We start from the raw sequence: 22046 nt of genomic DNA, 5'->3' as shown, positions 1-22046 counted from the left end.
GAACATGTGCAGAGCTAAAGCCGTTAGCGGCCGGTCTAACGCAGGACGGCCGCAGAGAGCCGCATTCGGACCCGTCCACTGCGCAGAAATACCTCCATCCCCACAGGTCCAGAGTCAGCAGCTTACCGGCCCCTGTAGAGGAATCCACTCATGTCTCCTCAGGTAAACACCTGAACACCTGAGCTGGTTTGGACTCCTGACCCGGTCCGGTCCGGTCCCGGAGCAGCAGCGAGGAGCTTCCCGCCGACGTGGCAGAGCAGCGGCACGGAGAGGAGGTGAGCGGCTCCGGGGAGCAAAAGGTACAGAGAGCGGTCTGTTTCAGCGCCTCACTGGGGCGAGTGAGTGTGTGTGTGAGTGTGTGTGTGAGTGTGAGAGAGTGTGTGTGTGAGTGAGTGTGTGTGTGTGTGTGAGTGTGAGAGAGTGTGTGTGTGTGTGTGTGTGTGTGTGAGTCAACATGTGCACAAGCCACCATAACGTCTTTCCACTCAGATTCTGAGACAGTCAGACTGTTTGCTTGTGGTTCATCCTGAATGCAGGGTGGAGCCCCCCCCCCCTCCTCCCCCCTGCTCCCCCCCACCCCTACAGGTGTGTGTGTACCTGTCTGAACAGGTACCAGCTGGAATGTCTTTAATCTTTGGCTGGCAGTCGTGCAGGAGAATCACAAACAGACTCGATTGTTTCTGCTCTGACTGGATCAGAACCGGGTCAGAACCTCCTCTGTTCTTCCACAAACAGGAAGGTGTGGCTCCCCACATCAGAGCTCCAGTCCAGCCCAGTTCACCTGAGGAACTGGGCTGGACTGGAGCTCCAGCAAACAAAACGCCCAAAGCAAAAATAATAATAAAATCATCTCATTTATGACTCAGAGTTTTCCTGCAGTCACTGGATTTAAATCAACCCAAACCTGAATTAGAGAATAAGGAAATAAAATTAGAACATGATAGAAAAATTACAATAAAAAAGCTGGATTTCTTTTGTCTTGATAAACGGCAGAACCGTTTGCTAACTGTTTGGGTAAAAACTGCCGAGTTTATTTGGTCTAGAAAATCTTTTCGTCTTTTCCCAGCAATGAAATGAGAACCGATTATCAACCAAGTTTAACAGAAGAATTAATGTGTTTTATTTTTGGTTTGCTTTAGTGAAGAGAGGCTGAATGTTTACAGCTCTACTTACTGCAACTTTAAATCACGGATGTTAAAACTAAAATACTTTGCGTCTAATAATTTAAAGAAGAATTAAATTTGTTATTGAAATTTTCCTTCTAAAAAATGACCAAACTGTCCACTGGAGGACAAATTTGTAGCTTTCTGGGGCCACAAAAAATCGTTCAAAGGGCCACCGATGGCCCCCGGGCCGCACTTTGGGCACCCCAAATTTGGAGTAACAGTTTCGTCCCGAGTGAAACCTGGACCTCGTGGAGCTGAAGTTAACCATGGCGCTCTGCGTAAAGTTCCCTCATCAACCAGGACAGTAAACAAAGTGAAGCAGCTGAGCGACAAGGCCGACGGGCCCAGCTGGGATAACAGGAGCCGCTCAGAGGAAATGAAGGCCAAACACAAAACAAGGAGAAGCAGCTTCAATCAGCCGGGCGGTTCTGATCCGGAACATTCCTGGTTCAGGACGGGGTGTTCGCTCCGTTCACGAACATTCCCGCTGCCTCCTGGTCCAACATCAGGAATCTGCTGGAGCCGCTCAAATACCGGCTCCACATTCCTCACATGCAGGAAAGATGAGGAGAGGCCAAACATGAGGGGCGTGGGCCGCAGGCGGCCGGCAGGTCTGAACAGACAGACCCCGACGCCAGGCCGTTAGAACTACTATTGTACCTTAAACGTAAAAATGTGCCTGTGCATGAGCTTCTTGATTGGCTCTCCTACCATCACAAACATAAACATGTCAGGTTTTCTGCATTAGAGTTTAGAAACTAAATATTGAGCTTCAAATTAATATTTAGACAGCTGAGCTAAATATTAAACTAATGTGAAACTTCAGCTGAAGATAAGTGGACAATCAAAACAAGCTTCATATTTTGCTTGCTAATAAAACATTTAGCTTCCAAGCTAAATGTTTACTTGGCCGTCTGCGGACCGCCTGCAGGACTCTGGGCCGTCTGCGGACCGCCTGCAGGACTCTGGGCCGTCTGCGGACCGCCTGCAGGACTCTGGGCCGTCTGCGGACCGCCTGCAGGACTCTGGGCCGTCTGCGGACCGCCTGCAGGACTCTGGGCCGTCTGCGGACCGCCTGCAGGACTCTGGGCCGTCTGCGGACCGCCTGCAGGACTCTGGGCCGTCTGCAGACCGCCTGCCAGACTCTAGGCCGTCTGCCAGACTCTGGGCCGTCTGCCAGACTCTGGGCCGTCTGCGGACCGTCTGCCGGACTCTAGGCCGTCTGCGGACCGTCTGCCGGACTCTAGGCCGTCTGCGGACCGCCTGCCGGACTCTAGGCCGTCTGCGGACCGCCTGCCGGACTCTAGGCCGTCTGCGGACCGTCTGCCGGACTCTAGGCCGTCTGCGGACAGTCTGCCGGACTCTAGGCCGTCTGCGGACAGTCTGCCGGACTCTAGGCCGTCTGCGGACAGTCTGCCGGACTCTAGGCCGTCTGCGGACCGTCTGCCGGACTCTAGGCCGTCTGCGGACCGTCTGCCGGACTCTAGGCCGTCTGCGGACCGTCTGCCGGACTCTAGGCCGTCTGCGGACCGTCTGCCGGACTCTAGGCCGTCTGCGGACCGTCTGCCGGACTCTAGGCCGTCTGCGGACCGTCTGCCGGACTCTAGGCCGTCTGCCAGACTCTGGGCCGTCTGCGGACCGTCTGCCAGACTCTGGGCCGTCTGCGGACCGTCTGCCAGACTCTGGGCCGTCTGCGGACCGTCTGCCAGACTCTGGGCCGTCTGCGGACCGTCTGCCAGACTCTGGGCCGTCTGCGGACCGTCTGCCAGACTCTGGGCCGTCTGCGGACCGTCTGCCAGACTCTGGGCCGTCTGCGGACCGTCTGCCAGACTCTGGGCCGTCTGCGGGCCGTCGGCCAGACTCTGGGCCGTCTGCGGGCCGTCTGCGGGACTCTGGGCCGTCTGCGGACCGCCTGCAGGACTCTGGGCCGTCTGCGGACCGCCTGCAGGACTCTGGGCCGTCTGCGGACCGCCTGCAGGACTCTGGGCCGTCTGCGGACCGCCTGTAGGACTCTGGGCCGTCTGCGGACCGCCTGCAGGACTCTGGGCCGTCTGCGGACCGCCTGCAGGACTCTGGGCCGTCTGCGGACCGCCTGCAGGACTCTGGGCCGTCTGCGGACCGCCTGCAGGACTCTAGGCCGTCTGCCAGACTCTGGGCCGTCTGCCAGACTCTGGGCCGTCTGCGGACCGTCTGCCGGACTCTAGGCCGTCTGCGGACCGTCTGCCGGACTCTAGGCCGTCTGCGGACCGTCTGCCGGACTCTAGGCCGTCTGCGGACCGTCTGCCGGACTCTAGGCCGTCTGCGGACCGTCTGCCGGACTCTAGGCCGTCTGCGGACCGTCTGCCGGACTCTAGGCCGTCTGCGGACCGTCTGCCGGACTCTAGGCCGTCTGCGGACCGTCTGCCGGACTCTAGGCCGTCTGCGGACCGTCTGCCGGACTCTAGGCCGTCTGCGGACCGTCTGCCGGACTCTAGGCCGTCTGCAGACCGCCTGCCAGACTCTAGGCCGCCTGCCAGACTCTGGGCCGTCTGCGGACCGTCTGCCGGACTCTAGACCGTCTGCAGGTCTCTGGGCCGTCTGCGGACCGTCTGCAGACCGCCTGCCGGACTCAAGGCCGACTGCAGGTCTCTGGGCCGTCTGCGGACCGTCTGCAGACCGCCTGCCGGACTCAAGGCCGTCTGCAGGTCTCTGGGCCATCTGCGGACCGTCTGCAGACCGCCTGCCGGACTCAAGGCCGTCTGCAGGTCTCTGGGCCATCTGCGGACCGTCTGCCAGACTCTGGGCCGCCTGCAGCAGTTGCTCCGACAGAAACAACCCAACATGTTTCCTAGCAGCAGCAGGTCTGCTCCTCCTGTTGAAGGTTTTATGTATTTTAGTGGTTTGATATTTTATCATCTTGTTGTTGGACTCTCCGTGAATAAATTAGACACGAGACGCGATTCCTCCTGGATGCTCCGTTCTGTTCTTTACGGCTCAGTAATAAACCACCTGTATGAACTTAATGACCATCCCTCCCTGCTGCGGCTGGAAGCCCGGATCCTCCGTCAGATTTACTCAGCCCAGGTTTTCTTCCTGCTCCAGACGGCTGATGCTCTGAGGGACGGTTCAGTTTGCTCAGGGTTTAAAATCAGCCGTGAAAACTTTATGTCCTGCTGGTTTCCCAGCGCCTGGTGGGATGGAGTCGTTATTTCACTCCTCTGCCTGAGGAAAGCCCAGGAAGGAGGAGCCGCAGTCAGAGTTACACCCTGTAATTATCCTGCTGACACGTTCTGCCTTTGCTCCATCTGAGGCACGAAACGCCTTTCAAAATAAACATCACAACAAAAAGTTTAATATCCAACAAATATGATCTCATTTTAAATTACTGAGGCCAAACCAACCTGTGTGGAAATGGAAATCAGCTGATGATAACCGGTGAAGGACTAACAACACGAAGTAGGCCAAAGGATTTCAAAAAGCAACGAATCGTCATGATGCAGAACGAGCGAACACATTCTTCTGAACAGATTCTTCTGAACAGATTCTTCTGAACACATTCTTTACTCTGAACAAAATCAGTCAGTCGTTCATTATTACAACTTTGCTTTATTTTATTGCTCTAAACACGTTAACAGTTATTATCTTTACTTGATTTAAAATTATTTTTACTTATTTTCAAATAAATACAATCAGGGGAGAAATTAGCAGCTGCAACTGGACAAATGCAGGAAAAATCTGAAGTGGCGCGTAAATTGGAGCAACGCACTGTTGACAATTTGAACAGAAAAAATAAAAACTGCATCCAGTTTGAACTTCTGACCGTCTGGAGTCCAGACTGATGAACGTACCGCAGCGGCACCAGGCTGTCAGAATTTAACTAAAAATTGGCTGGTGGAGAAAAATGTTGATTTTCAGCCCTGAATACAAGAAAATCATTGATGATTGTTTTATTTAAAGATGCAGAAGATGGTTTTTGTTCCCTCCAAAGCAGCTGAAGTCCATTTTTTCTATTACTTGTTACATTTTCCTTTACTTTTGTTTCTATATTACAGCATTAAAATGTTATTAAATGACTTGTATTAAAGGCCAACATAGATATGTAATATCTATATTTTATGAAAATAAACAGCCAACTTCTTCTGCAAGTACAAACAGTGGTTCAATTTTTCACCTTCTGAATTAATATTAATTTTACTTTTTTGTTAGTTTCACACATAAAAAATGTTTTTTCTAAATTAATACAACATTACATTGGGGATAAAATAACTTGTCTTTAGAAAAATGTACATGTTCAGAAATCAAAACGGATCCTGAAGATCCCAGGACCAGTCAGACATGGTGGTGGCAGAGTGATGATCTGGGCTGCTTTGGGAAGACTTGCTTTAATATGTATGTTCAGTTTAGAAAATAAATGTTTAGCTTTATAACTATTTAGCTTGTTAACTAAACATTTAGTCTGGATGCAAATATTTAGTTTATAAACTAAATGATTAGCTTGCTAACTATTTAACTTGGTGAGTGAATATTGAGGTTGCTAACTAAATATTTAGCTTGCTTAAATAAATGAGTTGGTTTGCTAGCTGCTAATTAGCTTTTAGCTAAACATTGGATGTTGAAAATAAGACTTTGCAGAATGAACCCATTTTTTCTTTAAAGGCTAAGTAATCAAATCTTTGCTGTTAAGTTTTGACTGTGTAACTTAATGAGACTCCGTGGAAACACAGTCAGATGAATTTATCTTTATCGTAGTTTCAGTTAATAAAGCTCTGCTCTTTCATGTTAGACACTTTGCCTGTTTTTGCTGTAAGGAGTTTGAAGAGCCGTTTGTTTCTCATCCAGGAAACATCAACCTTCAGAAACCTGAGGCCTGATGACTTCACTGTAAAAGTCTCCATCTTTAAAATGCATCTGCAGTTTTCTGCAGCTCCGTTCGGTTCAGTGGGACCATGTGGCCTTTATTACCGGGCTGCATGTGTTTCCACTCCGGCATCCCAGCAGGCCCAAGCATGCATTATTAATAAGCGTCATGACGACCCCCCCGTCCAGGGCTCACGTTACTAAAGAGCACTTTTCCCAAATAATCAATAACTCAGAGTGAAGTTTAGGCTCAGATTACACGAATCTGCAGCCAGACGCGTTCTTCAGACAGGAAGGGAACAAATACAGCGACATAAATGGAGTTATTTAAAGCAAAACCGCTGCGTCCAAACTGGATCTGAGCGCTTAGCGGGGTTAGCTTCGCTCTTTCTGCTTTTCTGGGTAATAAGAACTGAGCAAGAGGGCAAAGGTTGAACACATGGACGATTTTTAGCTGTTTTCAGTGAAAACATTAAAAGAAAAATATGTGAGAAACAATAATAGCTTTAAAGACTGCGGTGGTGTTGATTCAGTGTCCTGACAGAAACAAACGCTTCGTCTGGGAGGAAAGTTACTGAAAAACATCCGATTGATTCAGGGAGGAACAAACATCAGGTTGGATTTAATGCATTAGGCTTACTGGTGTTGGTGGGGTCAAAGGTCAGGGCCGCGTTGGTTCTGGACCGGAGCTGCAGCTCTTTCATATGAGCTGATCTGACCTTTCACTTCCTGCAGGAGGAAGGCGGGTCTTTACGTCGCATTCTGCTACCAGGGGACAGACGACGCACCGACTGCAGCTTATCGATACACAATGTTTTCTGTCACCAAACATCTGGGCAGATGGCACAAAACTCGCCTCCAAATGTTTTCACTCTCTTGCTACAATCTCTCACTTTTCTTCCATCATCACTGCACAATTTAACTGACTTCATAATAAACTGTAAATAAATGATTTACAGATTAAAGTCAGTAAAATATCTCAGAACGCTGCTACGACGAGACAATTTAACATGAATCTGTTTAACCATCTTCAGGTTTTCCTCTGCAATCATCGACACGCTGAGTCTAAATCAACCTTAGAGGTTAAAGTAACCCTGACAGGACAGGCTGTGCGCTAAACCCAGCAGGAAACATCAGGATAAACGTCTGGTTTGGTTTTTCTCTCTCTCTGCAGGTGTAGAAGCAGATTTCTGCGGCGTCAGCTGGTATTCTCTCTCTGATTCTTTCTCTTCTCCTTCGGACATTTCTCCTGTTCTTTCTGATTTCTTTTCAGTCTCTGTTACATTTAAAATTACAATACAAGCAATTTCTAATAAAGCTGTTTATATTTATATCAGGTGGAGCATCATTTAAAATGCTGTAACTCTCCACTAGTGAAAGTAAATCTGTTGGACTTCACCCTGACACTCAGAAAAAGGAAACAATTGCCATGGAAACAGAAGGGAAGCAATTAAATTAAGACTACTAATTGCAAGTACTACAGTAGTTTTAATTAGATAATTCACTGTTTTTGCGTTTTGATGTTAAACTCAAATGTTTGCACCATAAACCCCCAAAAACTAGAATGAAAAGCTAAAAAATAAAACAGGTCTCAAACAGAGTGCAGACCTCATGTCTGTCTGAATGGATGCTACTGAGCATGCTCAGTGGCCAGCTGCTGACACACACATTCACTCTGCTTCCTCAGCGCACAGAGGAGTCACTGACCAATCAGACGGCACATAAATATCATCAAAATGATCCGCTTCCATTTTCCTAACATCCAGAGATAGTTCACACAAATATTCAAGCAACAGAGAGGAGGACAATCCCAACTGGTTCAAAAGTGAAATAAATTAAAACAAATCGCAACGATTCCAGGCAGGAACAAGAAAAAAATTGCAACTTAAATCCAGAACCAGAGAATCAACCCGAAGCAATAAAAGCAGAAAACAAGAGGAGAGGAAGTGATGACAGAGAGCATGGTGAGTCAGAGAACCTGCAGCGAACACAAAGTTCAGTCTGGAAAACACAGAATAACGCAAACAAACACAAATACAACAAACAGGAAGCCTCAACCTGAGCGAACAGGGCCAACTGGGAACCACAGCTCCCACTGCAATACGTCAATAGTGAACAGGAAGCAGCATCCAGACAGGAAGAGGAGGAAGAGGAGCGACGCTGTGCTGCCTCTTCATCACCAACTCTACCAGCTCTGACAGACAGTCTGCAGGAAGCTGAGATATTTATAGAACATGTCTGTCCCTGAAGCAGCTTCAGCTCAAACATCTCACCTCACTTCCTGCTGGGAGTCCCGTCCAACTCCAGTCCCGTCTACAGCAGCCTGACCCGATCCGCCATGCTGGTCCGGATCCAGGAGTCCGGCTCCATCCCTGAGCATCACCTCTATCTGGAGGCAGAGGGATGCTGCTGCTGCTCACAATTCACCGCCGCTGCTCCGCTTCCAGCTGATTGGCTGCTTCACGTGAAGGGGAACCCCCCTCCTCATCCTCCTCTTCATCATCTCCCTCCACAGTGCAACACGGGGCAGAGCAGATTTACATGCATGAGATGTGCAGCCTGCCTCCCAGCGGCACCCTGCACCCACACAGAGGAGGAAACACGTTAGCTTTAGCTAACAGATTAGCTTTAGCTAACATAATGATGACATAAATAAACTCTCCTTCCCACTCTGGTTGCTAACACAAGGCGCAGCATCATGTGTTTTCCAGCACATTGTGCCATTTTACAGCATAATAAAGTAACTGTTACCTTCAGCTATTATAAAAATGCTATCAATTTTAAATATGACTTATAAGAAACTTTATTCTCTGCTTTGACTCCTTGAAATTGGGCCTCTGTCTCTTTAAAAATTCCTAGTTTCTGAAGCTCCGCCTCCAGGAAGTCATCCCAACATGGCTTCTCTATTAACCCTTTAACGTTTTTTTACCAGTGCTGCTCTGAGCAGCAGTTCCACCAGGTGTTTGCTAATTGCTGCTGGCTAGTCTGAAGGAGTTGAGTGGGGGAAGAGCTGCACCTTGGGGGCTGGGCTAGGTCCAGCCAGGCATTTTACATAGCTGAATGGTTGCCATGGAGATTAAAGGATTCCTCAAACATGAACAAAGCAACACTGCAAGTTTGTTTATGATGAGGGAATAACATAACATCATGGAAAGATAAAAAAAAAAGTCAATTTTACAGGATGCTGCCCCTTTAACGTTGGGAATTATGGATGCATTACTATTGCTACCATTAATTAGAGATAATGCTATTAGCAAGAGCTAACACCATAAGCTAGAAGTAAACATCATTAGCAAGAGGTAATTTTTCCATTAGCAGGAGCTAACTAACACCATTAGCACGAGCTAACTCCATTAGCTAGAGCGGACAAAATTAGCGAGAGCGAACATAATTAGCAAGCATTAACGCAAAATCAAGACAAATTGGAAGGCAATGAATAAGTCTTTGTAACAAACCATTCCGATATGTAGGAGAAAATGTTTTGACCCAGATGCTAACCGTTAGCAGCTGGAGTTAGAAACCGGAGCGTTTAGCAGCGACTCCTGGGTTAGCATTCCCAAACAGTAAAGCAAACTCCAGATTTTTCAGCCGACTCTCTCCTTTTCCTCCGTTTGCTCCTCCTAATCTTCATCTGTCATCTCATTTCTACACTTTTTCTATTTCAATGCGCTCCAGGGCTGAAAAGACTGACTCAGATACGGTTCTGCTCGCCGCTCCGGTTCTGCTCGCCGCTCCGCACCTCCCGGGAGGCAAAATACGCGCGTGCTTGGTCAGCCGCTAATCTAGCGAACTACGGACACCGTGAAAGCTCAAAAAATGTCTTTCAGAGAAGTTGTACCACTTTATTCGCTTTTTGCAGAGAGCTCTCTTCAGATACACACACAAAAAAAAAAAAAAAAAAAACCCATATATATCTATATATATCTATATATATATCTATATCTATATATATCTATATATATATCTATATCTATATATATATATATATATATATATATATATATATATATATATATATATATATATATATATATATATATATATATATATATATATATATATATAACCAGCCCATTGGTTGATTTTATTGACGGACATTGGGCTTATCCAATGAAACCCTCGGTCCTCCTTGGCCCGCCCCTCCTCTCCATTTTAGCCAACAGGAGAAAAGTGAGCGGATATGAGAAAAACTACAAAAGCTAAAAAGCGCATAAGCCCATTCAGAAAAATATGTCAAGCTAACCGATATGTTACTTATCACACAAACTTTCCCCGCTGGAGCAGATTCAGGAGCGGGATTCATTACCGTCAGGATGATGAGTGGAAATGTTCATGAAGGAAGAGCGTTTCAAGCAGGAAGGAGGGCAGGTGTGTGAGAGTGAGTCCGGGAGGAGGAAGCTAAGCTAACACTAAGCTAGCAGGCAGACTGAAAAACTCTGAATTTCAATAAAAAACGTAATAAGTAAGGGAAAACAAATACAACAGTTAGAAACCATCTACTCATACCATTTAAAAATGACTGGACACATCTTTAGTAATTACTGTCTGGGGGAGTTGTTGCCAAAATGTGGAAATGTTCAACATAGGAAATGATTGCAAGAATGTTAGAGCTGTGTAGTTAAACCTCTAAGCTATCCATGCTTTAAGTTGAATTAGTCTGCATACGTACATATGTACGGTAAACTTCTTGTCAGTAAATTGGTTTTCATAGAGTTAAGAATAAAAAATGTATTTTATATAATTTGCTTGTACTGGTGGGGTTTGTAATCAAAAGAAAAAAACAGTGACTGGTAAAAAAAAAAATTCTCTGTCAGGCAGAGAAAATTTCAAATGTCCACCCCTGGTTACAGCTAATCATGAATCGCCTTAATATCAGACCAGTTTTACTTATTGGACCAGTTCCCATACTAATGCAGATTTTCCCTGTAGGGAATGTACTTTACTGAGTTTCCACTTGGCTCCGTCGCTGAAAATGAACTGAACTTATCTGAACTGACCTGCTGAGTCATTCTTTACTTCCTTTTAGCTTCTACTGTATTTCATGAATCACATCTTCTAAACTTGGTTTTCCAGTTGAAGCGTCACTCAGAACCAAAAACAGAAAGTTTCCATTTGAAAGGCTGGTTCTGGTTCTGAACGCGCCGACTCATCTGGACTTCTTCAGGAACCCAAAACAACTTCTGTGTACATATTGCAACATCATTTCTTTGCATCAGAGAACCGGAGTTCATCCTTCACAGGAAAAAGCAAATCAGCCCATCTAACCCAGGAGGTTTATTTTTGGTTCAGGTGAAATAATTAGACTCAAAAATATCAAACTTAGAAACGGAAATGAAAGTGATGCTTAAAAACTCCCTGAATAGATGGAGCATTTCCTGTGAAAGCATGTCATTGGTAAGTGACTAAAATAAAACTAGAAACATCCTTTAGAACAGCTGCAGTTTGTAAAGTTTAATTCATCTGAACATTGAATAAATCACAAAAAGAAATCGTGACATAAATTCACTAAAATTGACTAAATGTCCTTTTTATTTAAATATGGTGATTAGAGCTTACACAAGAAAAACACATTCCTCTTGGAAATGCACAAAAAGCTGAATTTAGTTTATTTGACAAACTAGTTGATCCTAAACTGATAAATAGTTGAACAAATTTAGTGGATTTGATCAACTAGTTGATCGTGAAGTGAATAAACTTTGGCTCTGAATGTTTTGAGGACATTTCCAAACATATTTAGAAAAAATTCATTCTTTTCCTCTGCATTGTTTTATTTTAGAATAATAATAATAATAATCTTTAGTACACAAAATTAGCCTCATTAGTTAAAAAATAAAACATAATAAAAGATCACAACTAAATCACAAACTACCACAAGTTTCACATCTGAATAAGTTCAACAGTTTTTGTTTTTAAAGACGTTACGATTCCTCCGAGTCTTTCTGAATATTCAGCGATTTTATTTTTTCATTATTAATAAAGAAATTAAGGCTTTTATTTATACTTTTTTTTACTGCCCTGAGTAAAACAGTTTTTTCTCTTGTATGTAAGTGAGGATAACAACTCCCTGGTTCTGGTTCTGGTTCTGGGATCAGAGCTGACTGATGGACTGCGACGCCGTCTCCCTGGTCCGCTTCTCGGCTGTTTCCTCCGGAGACAGACGCAGAGTTTTCCTGCAGAAGTTCTTGAAGACCGGACTGGAGAAGTAGTAGACGACCGGGTCCAGAGCGCTGTTCAGGTAGGTGAGCGTGATGGAGACGTAGAAGGCGATGGCCAGCTCCTCCGACGCAGGACACACCTGCACAGGTGGACAGACGACAGGATTATAGTCAAAGTGAAGTTTTTGGTGAGAAGGCGACAGAGTCATAACGTCAATTATGTAATTTTTTCACTATTTTTAGCTTTCCATTTTAAGTTTTTTTAAATCCTTCCATCATTTTACAAATGAAAATCTGCCTCAGACTAAACCTGGCATATTTACATCATGTTTCATTAATATGCACTATTCCTTTTATCAAAAAATTTAATTCACAAAATCACTAAATAATTGTGTCAGACTATGATATAAAGTTATGTGGAAATTTTGGCAGTTTAGAGAGCTAAAAGGAAAATAATTCATATTAAGGCAAAATATATCCAAATGACTTTTTTCAATATAAAACTGATAAAATGTCAATAAAACCTGCAGGTGAATCTTTGGTTAAAACAAGTTTGTTCCTCATTCAGTGAAGTTACTCCAGAACTTTTACAGAAATGTTACTGAAGAGGAGCAACCTTCATAAAAAAACTAGGATTAGAGCCACTGAAAGAATATATATTCATGACTTTAATCCCAGAAGTTTGAAATTAATTTTTCCCTCTGAATTTTTTGCCTTTTCTCAGAATTGTGATTTTTTTCTCAAAACTTTTACTTTTTTCAAAATTTTGTACTTTAAACTCAAAATTCTGATTTTGAAAATAATCAGAATTTTTTTTTAATTGATTCAGTGTCCCTAATGGTCTTCCGTAGCATAATAAAAATACTCCTAAAGGGGCATTTTTCCCAAAACGTTTCTGGTTCCAACAGAAGTCTGGACCTGCGTCCTGGAGGAGCCGGCGGCCCGTTTGGACCTGATCCAGATCATCAGCAGCGTCACGTTGCTGGGCAGGAAGCAGACGAAGAAGACCACCACCACCACCGAGATGAAGCACAGAACCTTCCTGATCCTGGCGTTGTGGGCCAGCTGGCGCCGCCGCAGCTGCAGCACCATGTGCACGGTGCAGTAGAGGATGACGAGCAGCGGCATGAAGAAGGAGGCCAGGAAGACGAACTCGTGCCAGGTCAGGCTGTGCCGCTCGTCCACCTCCGTGTTGAAGCTCTCGCAGTGGCTGCCGTTGCCGTGCTGCAGGGCGAAGATGGGCGCGTCCGCCCCGATGGCGAGCAGCCAGACGCCCAGCGCGCCCAGCGCCGCCTTGGTCACGCTCAGCGAGTTGACGGGGTGGTGGGGATGCACCACGTGCATGTACCTGTCCACGGCGATGAACATGAGGAACAAGATGCTGCCGCTGCGGTTCATGGCCAGCATGAAGAGGCAGGCGCTGCAGAGCGCCGGGCCGAAGCTCCAGCGCAGCCCGGAGAAGTAGTAGCTGGCCCTGAGCGGCAGCGCCACGTTCAGCAGGAAGTCGGACATGGCCAGGTTGAAGAGCAGAACCGTGCTGCTCTTCCAGGGCCGCAGGTGGAAGCAGAAGATCCAGAGGGCCAGGCCGTTCCCCAGGAACCCGAACGCAAACTCTGTCAGGATGAGCGGCGGCAGGGCGCTGATCAGGACGCTGGCGTTCAGGCTGCAGAGCATGCTGAAGGACGACGCAGCGCCTGCAGAGAAACCGCTCTGGAGTCACACCTCAGCTTTCAGGAAGCTGCTCACTGCTTCCTTCTCAGGCCTTTTATATCCTCCAACTTTCTCTGCTTCCTCTGACATCAGCACAGCTGCAGTGTTTCATCACCAACAGCTTCAGCAGATTCCTGTCTGATTACTGAACCCAGATCAGAGTGAAGCTGGAACCAGAGGAACCTGACAGAACAGCTGTCTGCATGGGAGACCAACTCCAGGACTCAACCACTGCAGAGTGACGGGTTTCACAGCAAACCTGTTTGGAGGAGAAGAAGAGCTGCAGAGGGAAGTCCTACCATGCATAGCCATGATAGCTCTCACCTGTCCTGGCACAACCTGCTGATCCACCTCCTTTGCTTTTGCCGCTCCTCTTTAAATCTGTCTGGTTTTATGGTTAGAGATGTTGGATCTGATCCTGTATCCATAGTAACGTTAAAACCCTGGCTGGGTTTGAAGTTCATCCATTTTGTTTGCCAAAGATCTTCTATTGTCCGCCATGATGGCAGGAAGTGTCGGTTTGAACTTCCTGTTTCTCTCTGAAGCCTCCTCAGAGAGAGGAGCGTCCGCTCAACTCCTCCATGTTATCTGAGCTTTTGAGATGCTAAGCTGCTCAGAGTTGTATAAGCAACACCTTGTTGCCATGGTTACACATCATAACAGTCAAAAGTGAAAAAGAACGAGTAAAAATCCTCCCACCATCCAGAACCAGAAGGATTCATTCTCCAAACAGGAAACGACCAAACGACGAACCAAAGTCCAGACAAAGAATAAATCAGAACTAACGAGTCTCTGACATGAGCGCCGCCGTTCTAGAATATAAATAATAAATCTAATGCAACTGTTGCTCCCATCAGTCTGGCAGGAGTTATGAGGTCATTTCCAAACAATCCCAGTATAATTCATTTCTGGCTTCTCATCTCCAGTGTGTCATATTTAATCTGCAGTGAAAACCACTGGAACAGTTCCTGCATTAAACACTTAGCAGATCTGGTTCTGCTGGTTAGAATGGATCTGAGGAAACTTGATAAAACGGTCCATTTCTGAGGTTTCTTCTTTCAGGTCTATTGATTCCCAGTTGATCTGCATCGTCTCAAAGCCCAGATAAACCGACCTGACGTAGCTTTGGGTGGGGCTGATCTGAGCGGTTCTTCTCTAAGCTCACAGAATAAAACAACCAGGAAATGAACGTGCATGTTTCTGGTCCTGAATGAGTTTCTTCATTTAAAGTGTTGCATGTGAGCCGTGATCTGAACTTCCCCAGGCCTGAATCACTCCCTGGATGGAGGCGGGAATACGTCATCGACTGAATCAAACTCCAAATTAAACTCCGATCCGCCTCCAGACCTCGTCTGGGTTCGGTTGAAGTGAACTCTGGTTCAGTTTGAATGTGAACGCCAAGCGGACCGCTCCAAAAGCAGGAAGTGGACTACAACGCAGGGCATTCTGGGTAAATCCAACCATAGCTAAGGTGCTAGCCTAGCGCTAGCAGCAGAAATGGCTCCTGGTCTTTAGCCTAAAGAGAAATCCTCCATCTTGTTTCCATCTGGTGAAACAGGAAGTTGCTCTCAGTGTCTTCAGAGGTTTTTGTGTCGTTTCCTTCAGTGGTTGTTGGTGCAGCGCCCCCACAGGCCAGGAGGGGAACAGGTTGGTTTGACTCAGAGCCACAGCAGCTGGAGGTGGAGCAGATGTTCTGGTTCCAGTAGAACCGGGTCGACCGGACCATCAGGTGTGACGGCCCGGTCCTTACTGGAGGAGGTGGCTGATCAGTAGCTTCCATCCATTCCAGTTCGTCTTTGACTTCGTTAACAGAGAAGGTCTTGGTGCTCAACTCCGATTTTTATTTTGGATTTTCTGTTCATGCTGCTGATTAAACCCGACCGCAGTCAGACTGCTCCCCAGCAGCGCTCTGGCACTAAAGATGGTAAACAGAACAGCTGATAGCTCTGACCCGGTTCTGTTTGGATGTGGAGTCGGACCAGGAGTGGTGGGGTTGGGATGTGTTCACTGACTCAGACTGATTTCTTCTTTCATTTTTATCATTTTCAGACATTGTTTACGTCCAAATTTACTGTCTGGCTTCTTCTGCTGCTGAATTATGAAACATGTCTCACATCAATGACGGAAAAGTAAAATACGACACGACGCTTTGAAAACTATCGGATACGATTTAGTGGAAGTGGAGCAGATTGGACGTTTTGGGTCGTTCAGTCTGCTGTGTCACATTTACCTGCTTTCTAAATGTCTTGGTTGATGCATTTTAGAAACCGTTTGTGTTTCAGATGGTTTAGTAAAACAGGAAGGCTGGGATTCTGAGGTTTTCCCACTAAATCCAGTGAAAGACGTTTTATTGCAGCTGAAATCAGCGGCTTCAGGCTGAACGGCCTGTTGGGAAAATCTGGAGGCTCTTCAGCAGGTTTAGTGCGCAGATGAGTGATGTTTGGCTGATGAACGCTTCAGCTGCAGAAGACATCCCGGCCCGGCTGCTCTGTTTGTTTGGATCTGTCATAACTGAGTGGGATGGGTCGGCCAGAACCACTCAGCGGCGCTGAGCCGAACACGCCTGCTGGCTCTGGAGGAGAACCACCAGCACACGTTACCGGATCGCTCAGTTCCAGAGGAGATTGCAGGACCGTCTTTCTTCGCCTCGTTCCAGAGAGTGATTAACAGCACTAAGTCCCGCCTCCTTGCTCTGATTGGTTGTTTCTAGTTAGAACTGGGAGAAGGTGAAGGAGTTTAATTTTTTTTTTACAAATTGTCTCATAAACTGGGACGACATGGTGACAATTTCAACTAAAAAGTAAAAAATATTTTTCATAATAGTTACATACTGCAGCTTTAAGGATCTACCTGTCCAGAACACCTGAGAACGCCATGGCAACGTAAAGTTCTGACGCAACAAACTGCAAAAATACCTGGAAAACACAGATAGTATCTTTTGTTTGGTAAATATTAGCTAATGGCTCGAGATGAGAGATGAATATCCCAGAATGCATTGAGGTTAAGGAGGATCCCAACATGAGCAGGATTTATAATAACTAAGGATTTAACTGGACCATAAACGGCAGAACATGAGGATTACCAGAAACGGCAAATAAAGACTCAGAATGACGACAGGCAGGACAAACCAGGGGATCTGAGAAAGAGCTGACAGGTCTGGGGGTTTTCAGGCCGGGGCGGATGATTAGTAACAGGAAAAACACGCAGAGTGGAAATTAATATTTAACTCTCATTCTGTCCGTTAGCATTAGCACTGTTAGCAGCCATGTAACCTTTATAAGAAATATTTTTTACATATTTGCTGAAGCTCTGAGGAAGATAATCTGTGAGGGAAAGAAGTTAGCTTCTCTACCTTCTCCCAGTGCTAACCAGAAACAAGCAATCAGCCAATCAGAGGCAGGAGGTGGGACTTAGCGCTGTTAATCACCCTCCATGTGACGCTGCTCATCCCCCTCGCCCTCTCCCAGTCGGCCGACTGGGAGAGGGCGAGGGGGATGATATAACTAGTTATAGTGATATAACTATCACTATAACTATTAGTGATAGTTAACTACCACTAGTTAGCTGGTGACAGTTAACTATCACTAGCTAGTTAAGTTAACTAGCTAGTGATACATGTTTTTAAGCAGTTCTTTATCATCATTTAACCAGTGGATAAGTTACAGAAAGTTTTCCTGTAACCAAGTTATTTCTCTGCCATTAGCACATTTAGCAGCGAGTACATGAAGGTGACTGACAGCGCTAAGCCCCGCCTCCTGGCTCTGATTGGTTGTTTGTCAGACCGTCGCTCAGGGAGGAGGTTGATCTTTTCTCATAAACTGTTACAACATGGTGACACTTTGGACAAATATATGAAAAACTTTATCAGTTTACTGCAGTTTTAAAGAAAAGAAATCCCACAATTACCTTCAAAACCAGAAATAAGTACAACAGAATCACTTTAATTTGCATTAAGGGTAAAAATAAATCGGTGATTTTTCTTACTTAAATGTGAATTTAGCCTCATGCTAACGGTTTGGTTTTATTCTGGTTTCCCCTCGTTGGCCTGCTGGCCGTCACGCTTCATTCCTGCTGTCACTGAAGAGTTCAGACGTCTGCAGGCCGGCCAGCCCGACACACGCAGGAGGAAAACGAACCGTTCTCTGGAGAAAGAAGATGTTCCGCGATGCAACACGAATAACGAGCGCAGAGGGGAAAATAAAGACCTGGACGGATTTTTATTCCGGCGTCTCATGAAGAGACACGGAGGATCCAGATGTTTGATGATAAGGTCGTCATCAGGCCGTTTTGTTGCTGTTTGAATCAGATAAAACCGTCATGTTCCAGTTTGGTTTCAGTCCTGGAAACCTGGAGGAGCAGAACAGAACCGGCTGCAGGATGAGCTGCAGCGCGCCGACGGTCCGGCGGCTCGTCTCTGAAACAGCCACAACCAGGCAACGAGCTAAAATCAGGACTTTACAGCACTTAGAGTTTACAGGTTAAACCTCCATATTTTAGTCCTTCAGGCCAAATATGACTATAAACACTAAAAAAACAGAAGTCAGTAGAAACTGGTCATATTTACTTCAGTAACTTTTTGGATAATATGTACTTTTGCTTGAATGATTTTATTATGAAGTATTTCTACTCTTGAGTAAAATACCCACCAACAACCAAATATTCACCAAACTCTGACACACGGCTGCAGTTTTTGTTTTTCTGCGTTTTGTTTAGAAAGAAATTGTTTTTTTTGCTTGATGTTGTTTTGTCATCACATTTTTATATAAATAATTTTCGTTTTCCTCTTAAAATACCAAAGTTTCCACTTAATTTTATATTTGGTCCATGTGATGATGCAGTTTTTAAACGATGTTTTTGGGTAACTCCATATTTTCCCAGTTAACTTACTTTTGTCGTATCTTCACTGTAAAAACTCTGAAAATGATTTTTGTCAGCACCTGGTGATAAGTCAGCATGACTGAGACGAAACCGGCTCCGTTGAAGAAACACAAACCGAAACTGAACTTCTGCTTTTTCTGATGATTTTACACAGAAATGCAGAAACTCAGATGACGAGTTAAATTTCACTGGGAGGTTTCTGTTGTCCAGAAGAAAGGTCGGGTAGAAACCTTGTTTTGGTGGATCTTCTTAAAAAGACAAAGTTATGAAGTGGATTTCTACCAGACTTCCACTCTGTAATAATTCATACTGGATAAAAAGAAACATTCGACACATTAGGGATTATCCTTAAAACTTCTCTAGGTTCAGATAATTAAGGATAAAGTTATCATGGTATTAATATTTTGATTTCCATAAATTACACTGGGCCTGAAACACTTCACTCATTCTCTGTTTGCTTCAAGGAAACTTTTGATTTTAACATTTTTAAAGTTTGTTTTCTCTGTGAGGTTAGAAAATAAACTTCACACTAAAAAACAAACTCTTACCAAGTTTTCTCTATTTTCTGGGGAAAATATCTCATTAACCTGGAAATATGACAAAACAGCTTGTTTGAATCAATAATTCCTTAACTGGTTAAATATATCACAGTTTTGCTGGCAGGTAGTTTCAGTTTTAACTTGGCAAAAATGTCTGGTTAAGTTAAATCATCTGCCAGTGAAACTATGATATATTTCATAAATATAAAGTAATTCTTGACTAAAACAAGCTCCCATATGTTGCTGAAAAGTCACATTTCAGTTAGTTTTGTCATATTTCCAGATTAATGAGACATTTACACCAGAAAATATAAAAGGCTTTGTAAGATTTAGTGTTTTTGCAGTGCAGGCAGGCTTCCACAAAACAACAAAGCTGCAGTATGAAACTTTACTAAAAATATATTTTACATATTTGATGAAATGTTATCATATAAGACAAATAATCTGAAAAACATCCAGCTCCTCTGCTTTCACCCTGTGCTGTCTGAAAACAACCAATCAGAGCCAGGAGGCGGGTCTTAGCGCTGTCAATCATCCTCATGCTCACACCTTGTCTTGGTCTCTGCTATGTTGAATGCTAATGCTAGTTAGCCTAGCCACCAAAGACTGTTTAAACGGTTTTTCTGTAATGGTAAGTTATTTCTCTCCATTAGCACATTTAGCAGCGCGTACATGAAGATGAGTGACAGCGTTAAGCCCCGCCTACTGGCTCTGATTGGTTGTTTTTGGTGCATTTCTTCACAGATTATCTGTCTCAACATGGTGAAAAACTTTATAAACATGGAAAAAAAACATATTTTAGAAAAAGTTACAAACTGCAACTTTAAAACTCTGGAAATGATTACATTACAAATAAACCTGCAACAATAATAAGAACTGAGAAGCAGTTTAGCTCTTAATGTCAAATCACTGCAAAAACACAATTTTCCTCTAAAATCTAGTCCAAGTATTTTATGACACTTTAAATGAGACTAAAAAACTTTTCAGCAACTAAAGAGAGAGTATAGTTACAAGTGAAATAGTCTGCCAACCTAACAAGACATTTTTCTCACCTTAGAGCTTAAAATGAAACTAAAAACTAAACTAAAATGACTTGGTAAGACGTTTTTGAGTGAAGTGTCAGCGTTCCTGCTGAGAAACAGGACGAACGTCAGAAACCAAAAACTTTCAAACAAAACTCTTTAAAACCATCAAAAATCTGTGGCTGCTGTTGCAGCAGAGCAGCCATTAAGGGTCAAAGGTCAGACCCGGTTTGCTCCTGCTCTCTGCCATCCATCATAACCAAACAGTGGGGATGTAAATCTGAACACGGAGCAGCAGAATCACATCCAGGTGTCACCGCCGCAGAAAAACACCGAGTGGGACTGGAAAAACAAAGAAACAAGTGGAGCAGCTGCTTCCAGCTCTGACTCACTAATCAGGTATTAGCTTAACCAGCATCGCTAAATAAAGACAATACAAACATTTCCTCCGCCGCCAACACTTACACTAAATGGATAATTGGGGGAAAAATAAACTGTGGGGTCCACATGGAGCAGGATCTCCTGTGTGTGTGTGAGTGTGAGTGAGTGTGGGGGTGTGTGTGTGTGTGTGAGTGTGTGTGTGTGTGAGTGTGAGTGGGTGTGGGGGTGTGTGTGTGTGTGTGAGTGTGTGTGAGTGGGACAGAGTGCACTCAGCCACCAGCGGGGGGAAAATTGAAGGCAGATTTTCCACAGCAGGCTCAGCTCCAAATTGCTCATTTTGGACGGAGAATTTGCTCTGGCACAAGATGTGACAATGAGATTCATTTCAGGGCACAAAGACACACACTCACCTACACACACACACACACACGGGACTATTAGAGAAAACTCAAACCGCCTTCAAAGGAGGAAAAGAAACGCTCTTGTTAGCCTCAAGTTTTGACTTTGATCAAAAGGCTCAGACTGAATGTTCCTTTCTCATTCAACACACACACACACACACACACACACACACACACACACAGCTCTACCGTGCAGTGTCCTGTTTCTCCTCATGATGGTCTCCAGCTGTGCAGCGTCTCTCTGGTCGTCTCACACCTTCTCCACATCGCAGCAGCTTCAGCCGACCAAACAGGAAACAGTTTCTGCTCAAGATTCCTTAATAAACAAAAAACCCACCTGATCGGATCACCTGGAAACATCAGGAAACATCTGCAGCTTGGACTGAAGTCTGGACGTCGCTGCTCTGCGTTCGACCAGCTGAAACTTTTCTCCACCTTCAGGAGTTTCAAACCTTTAGGAAGAAACACGATCAGGTCAGCAGACGACCTGAGAGACTTCAGTCATTTCTTCAAGTGTGACTTTAATTAAATTAATATCGACTGAGACTCAACATGGGTGCAGATTACAGAGTCAGAAGTTAACGGAAATAATTCTGGTTCTGTCGTCACTGGGAAGAATGGGAGTTTATTTTTCAAAGCTGCATTTTTATCATTCATTTACTAATAAATGTCACAGTCTGTACTAAATATTCAGCTTCCTAATATAATATCTAGCATGCTAACTACATTATTCAACTTCAAACTGAGTTTTTTGTTTGCTAACAAAATTTTTACTTTGAAGCTAAATATTCAGCTTCATAAATAACTACAACATTTACCATCAAAGTCAAATTTTAGCCAGCAAGCTAAATATTTAGCTTCAAACTAAATATTTATATTTAATATTTTTAATGTTTCCATTAATCTATAAAAATTAGAGACTAAATATTTAGTTTCAAACTAAATATTTATATTTAAT

At 44.6% G+C, this 22046-nt stretch overlaps 2 protein-coding genes across 2 annotated transcripts in view; both read right to left on the bottom strand.

Moving 5' to 3' along the window:
- Positions 1–398, bottom strand: part of pde4dip (phosphodiesterase 4D interacting protein) — a 74588-nt gene extending 74190 nt beyond the window's left edge. The window contains exon 1 of the mRNA XM_088004769.1: positions 127–398. Within this exon, the coding sequence (XP_087860895.1) occupies positions 127–152 (26 nt within the window). The 5' untranslated portion in view covers positions 153–398. The remainder of the gene's footprint in view (positions 1–126) is intronic.
- An 11456-nt stretch (positions 399–11854) lies between these two features.
- On the bottom strand, positions 11855–14374 carry LOC106924188 (hydroxycarboxylic acid receptor 2-like). The gene is made up of 2 exons (XM_088004765.1): positions 13076–14374; positions 11855–12297 (listed from the first exon to the last, which is right to left on the bottom strand). The coding sequence occupies exons 1-2, from the start codon at positions 13829–13831 to the stop codon at positions 12091–12093; spliced, it is 963 nt and encodes a 320-aa protein (XP_087860891.1). The 5' UTR covers positions 13832–14374; the 3' UTR covers positions 11855–12090.
- Positions 14375–22046: the final 7672 nt, after the last annotated feature.

This window comes from Poecilia mexicana, unplaced genomic scaffold (assembly GCF_051168715.1).
Source record: "Poecilia mexicana isolate PSO_F unplaced genomic scaffold, ASM5116871v1 scaffold_4, whole genome shotgun sequence".
NCBI lineage: Eukaryota > Metazoa > Chordata > Actinopteri > Cyprinodontiformes > Poeciliidae > Poecilia > Poecilia mexicana.
The sequence above is the reverse complement of the archived record's forward strand: the minus strand, read 5'-3'. Positions and strand labels throughout refer to the sequence as shown.

Bases quoted from the DNA above. Each gene is read 5' to 3' on its own strand.
- LOC106924188 (XM_088004765.1), bottom strand. From the start codon at position 13,831: ATGCTCTGCAGCCTGAACGCCAGCGTCCTGATCAGCGCCCTGCCGCCG. The intron at 12,298-13,075 runs GTCCAGACTTCT...CCACCTGTGCAG, and splicing joins CCGGCTCCTCCAGGACGCAG to GTGTGTCCTGCGTCGGAGGA.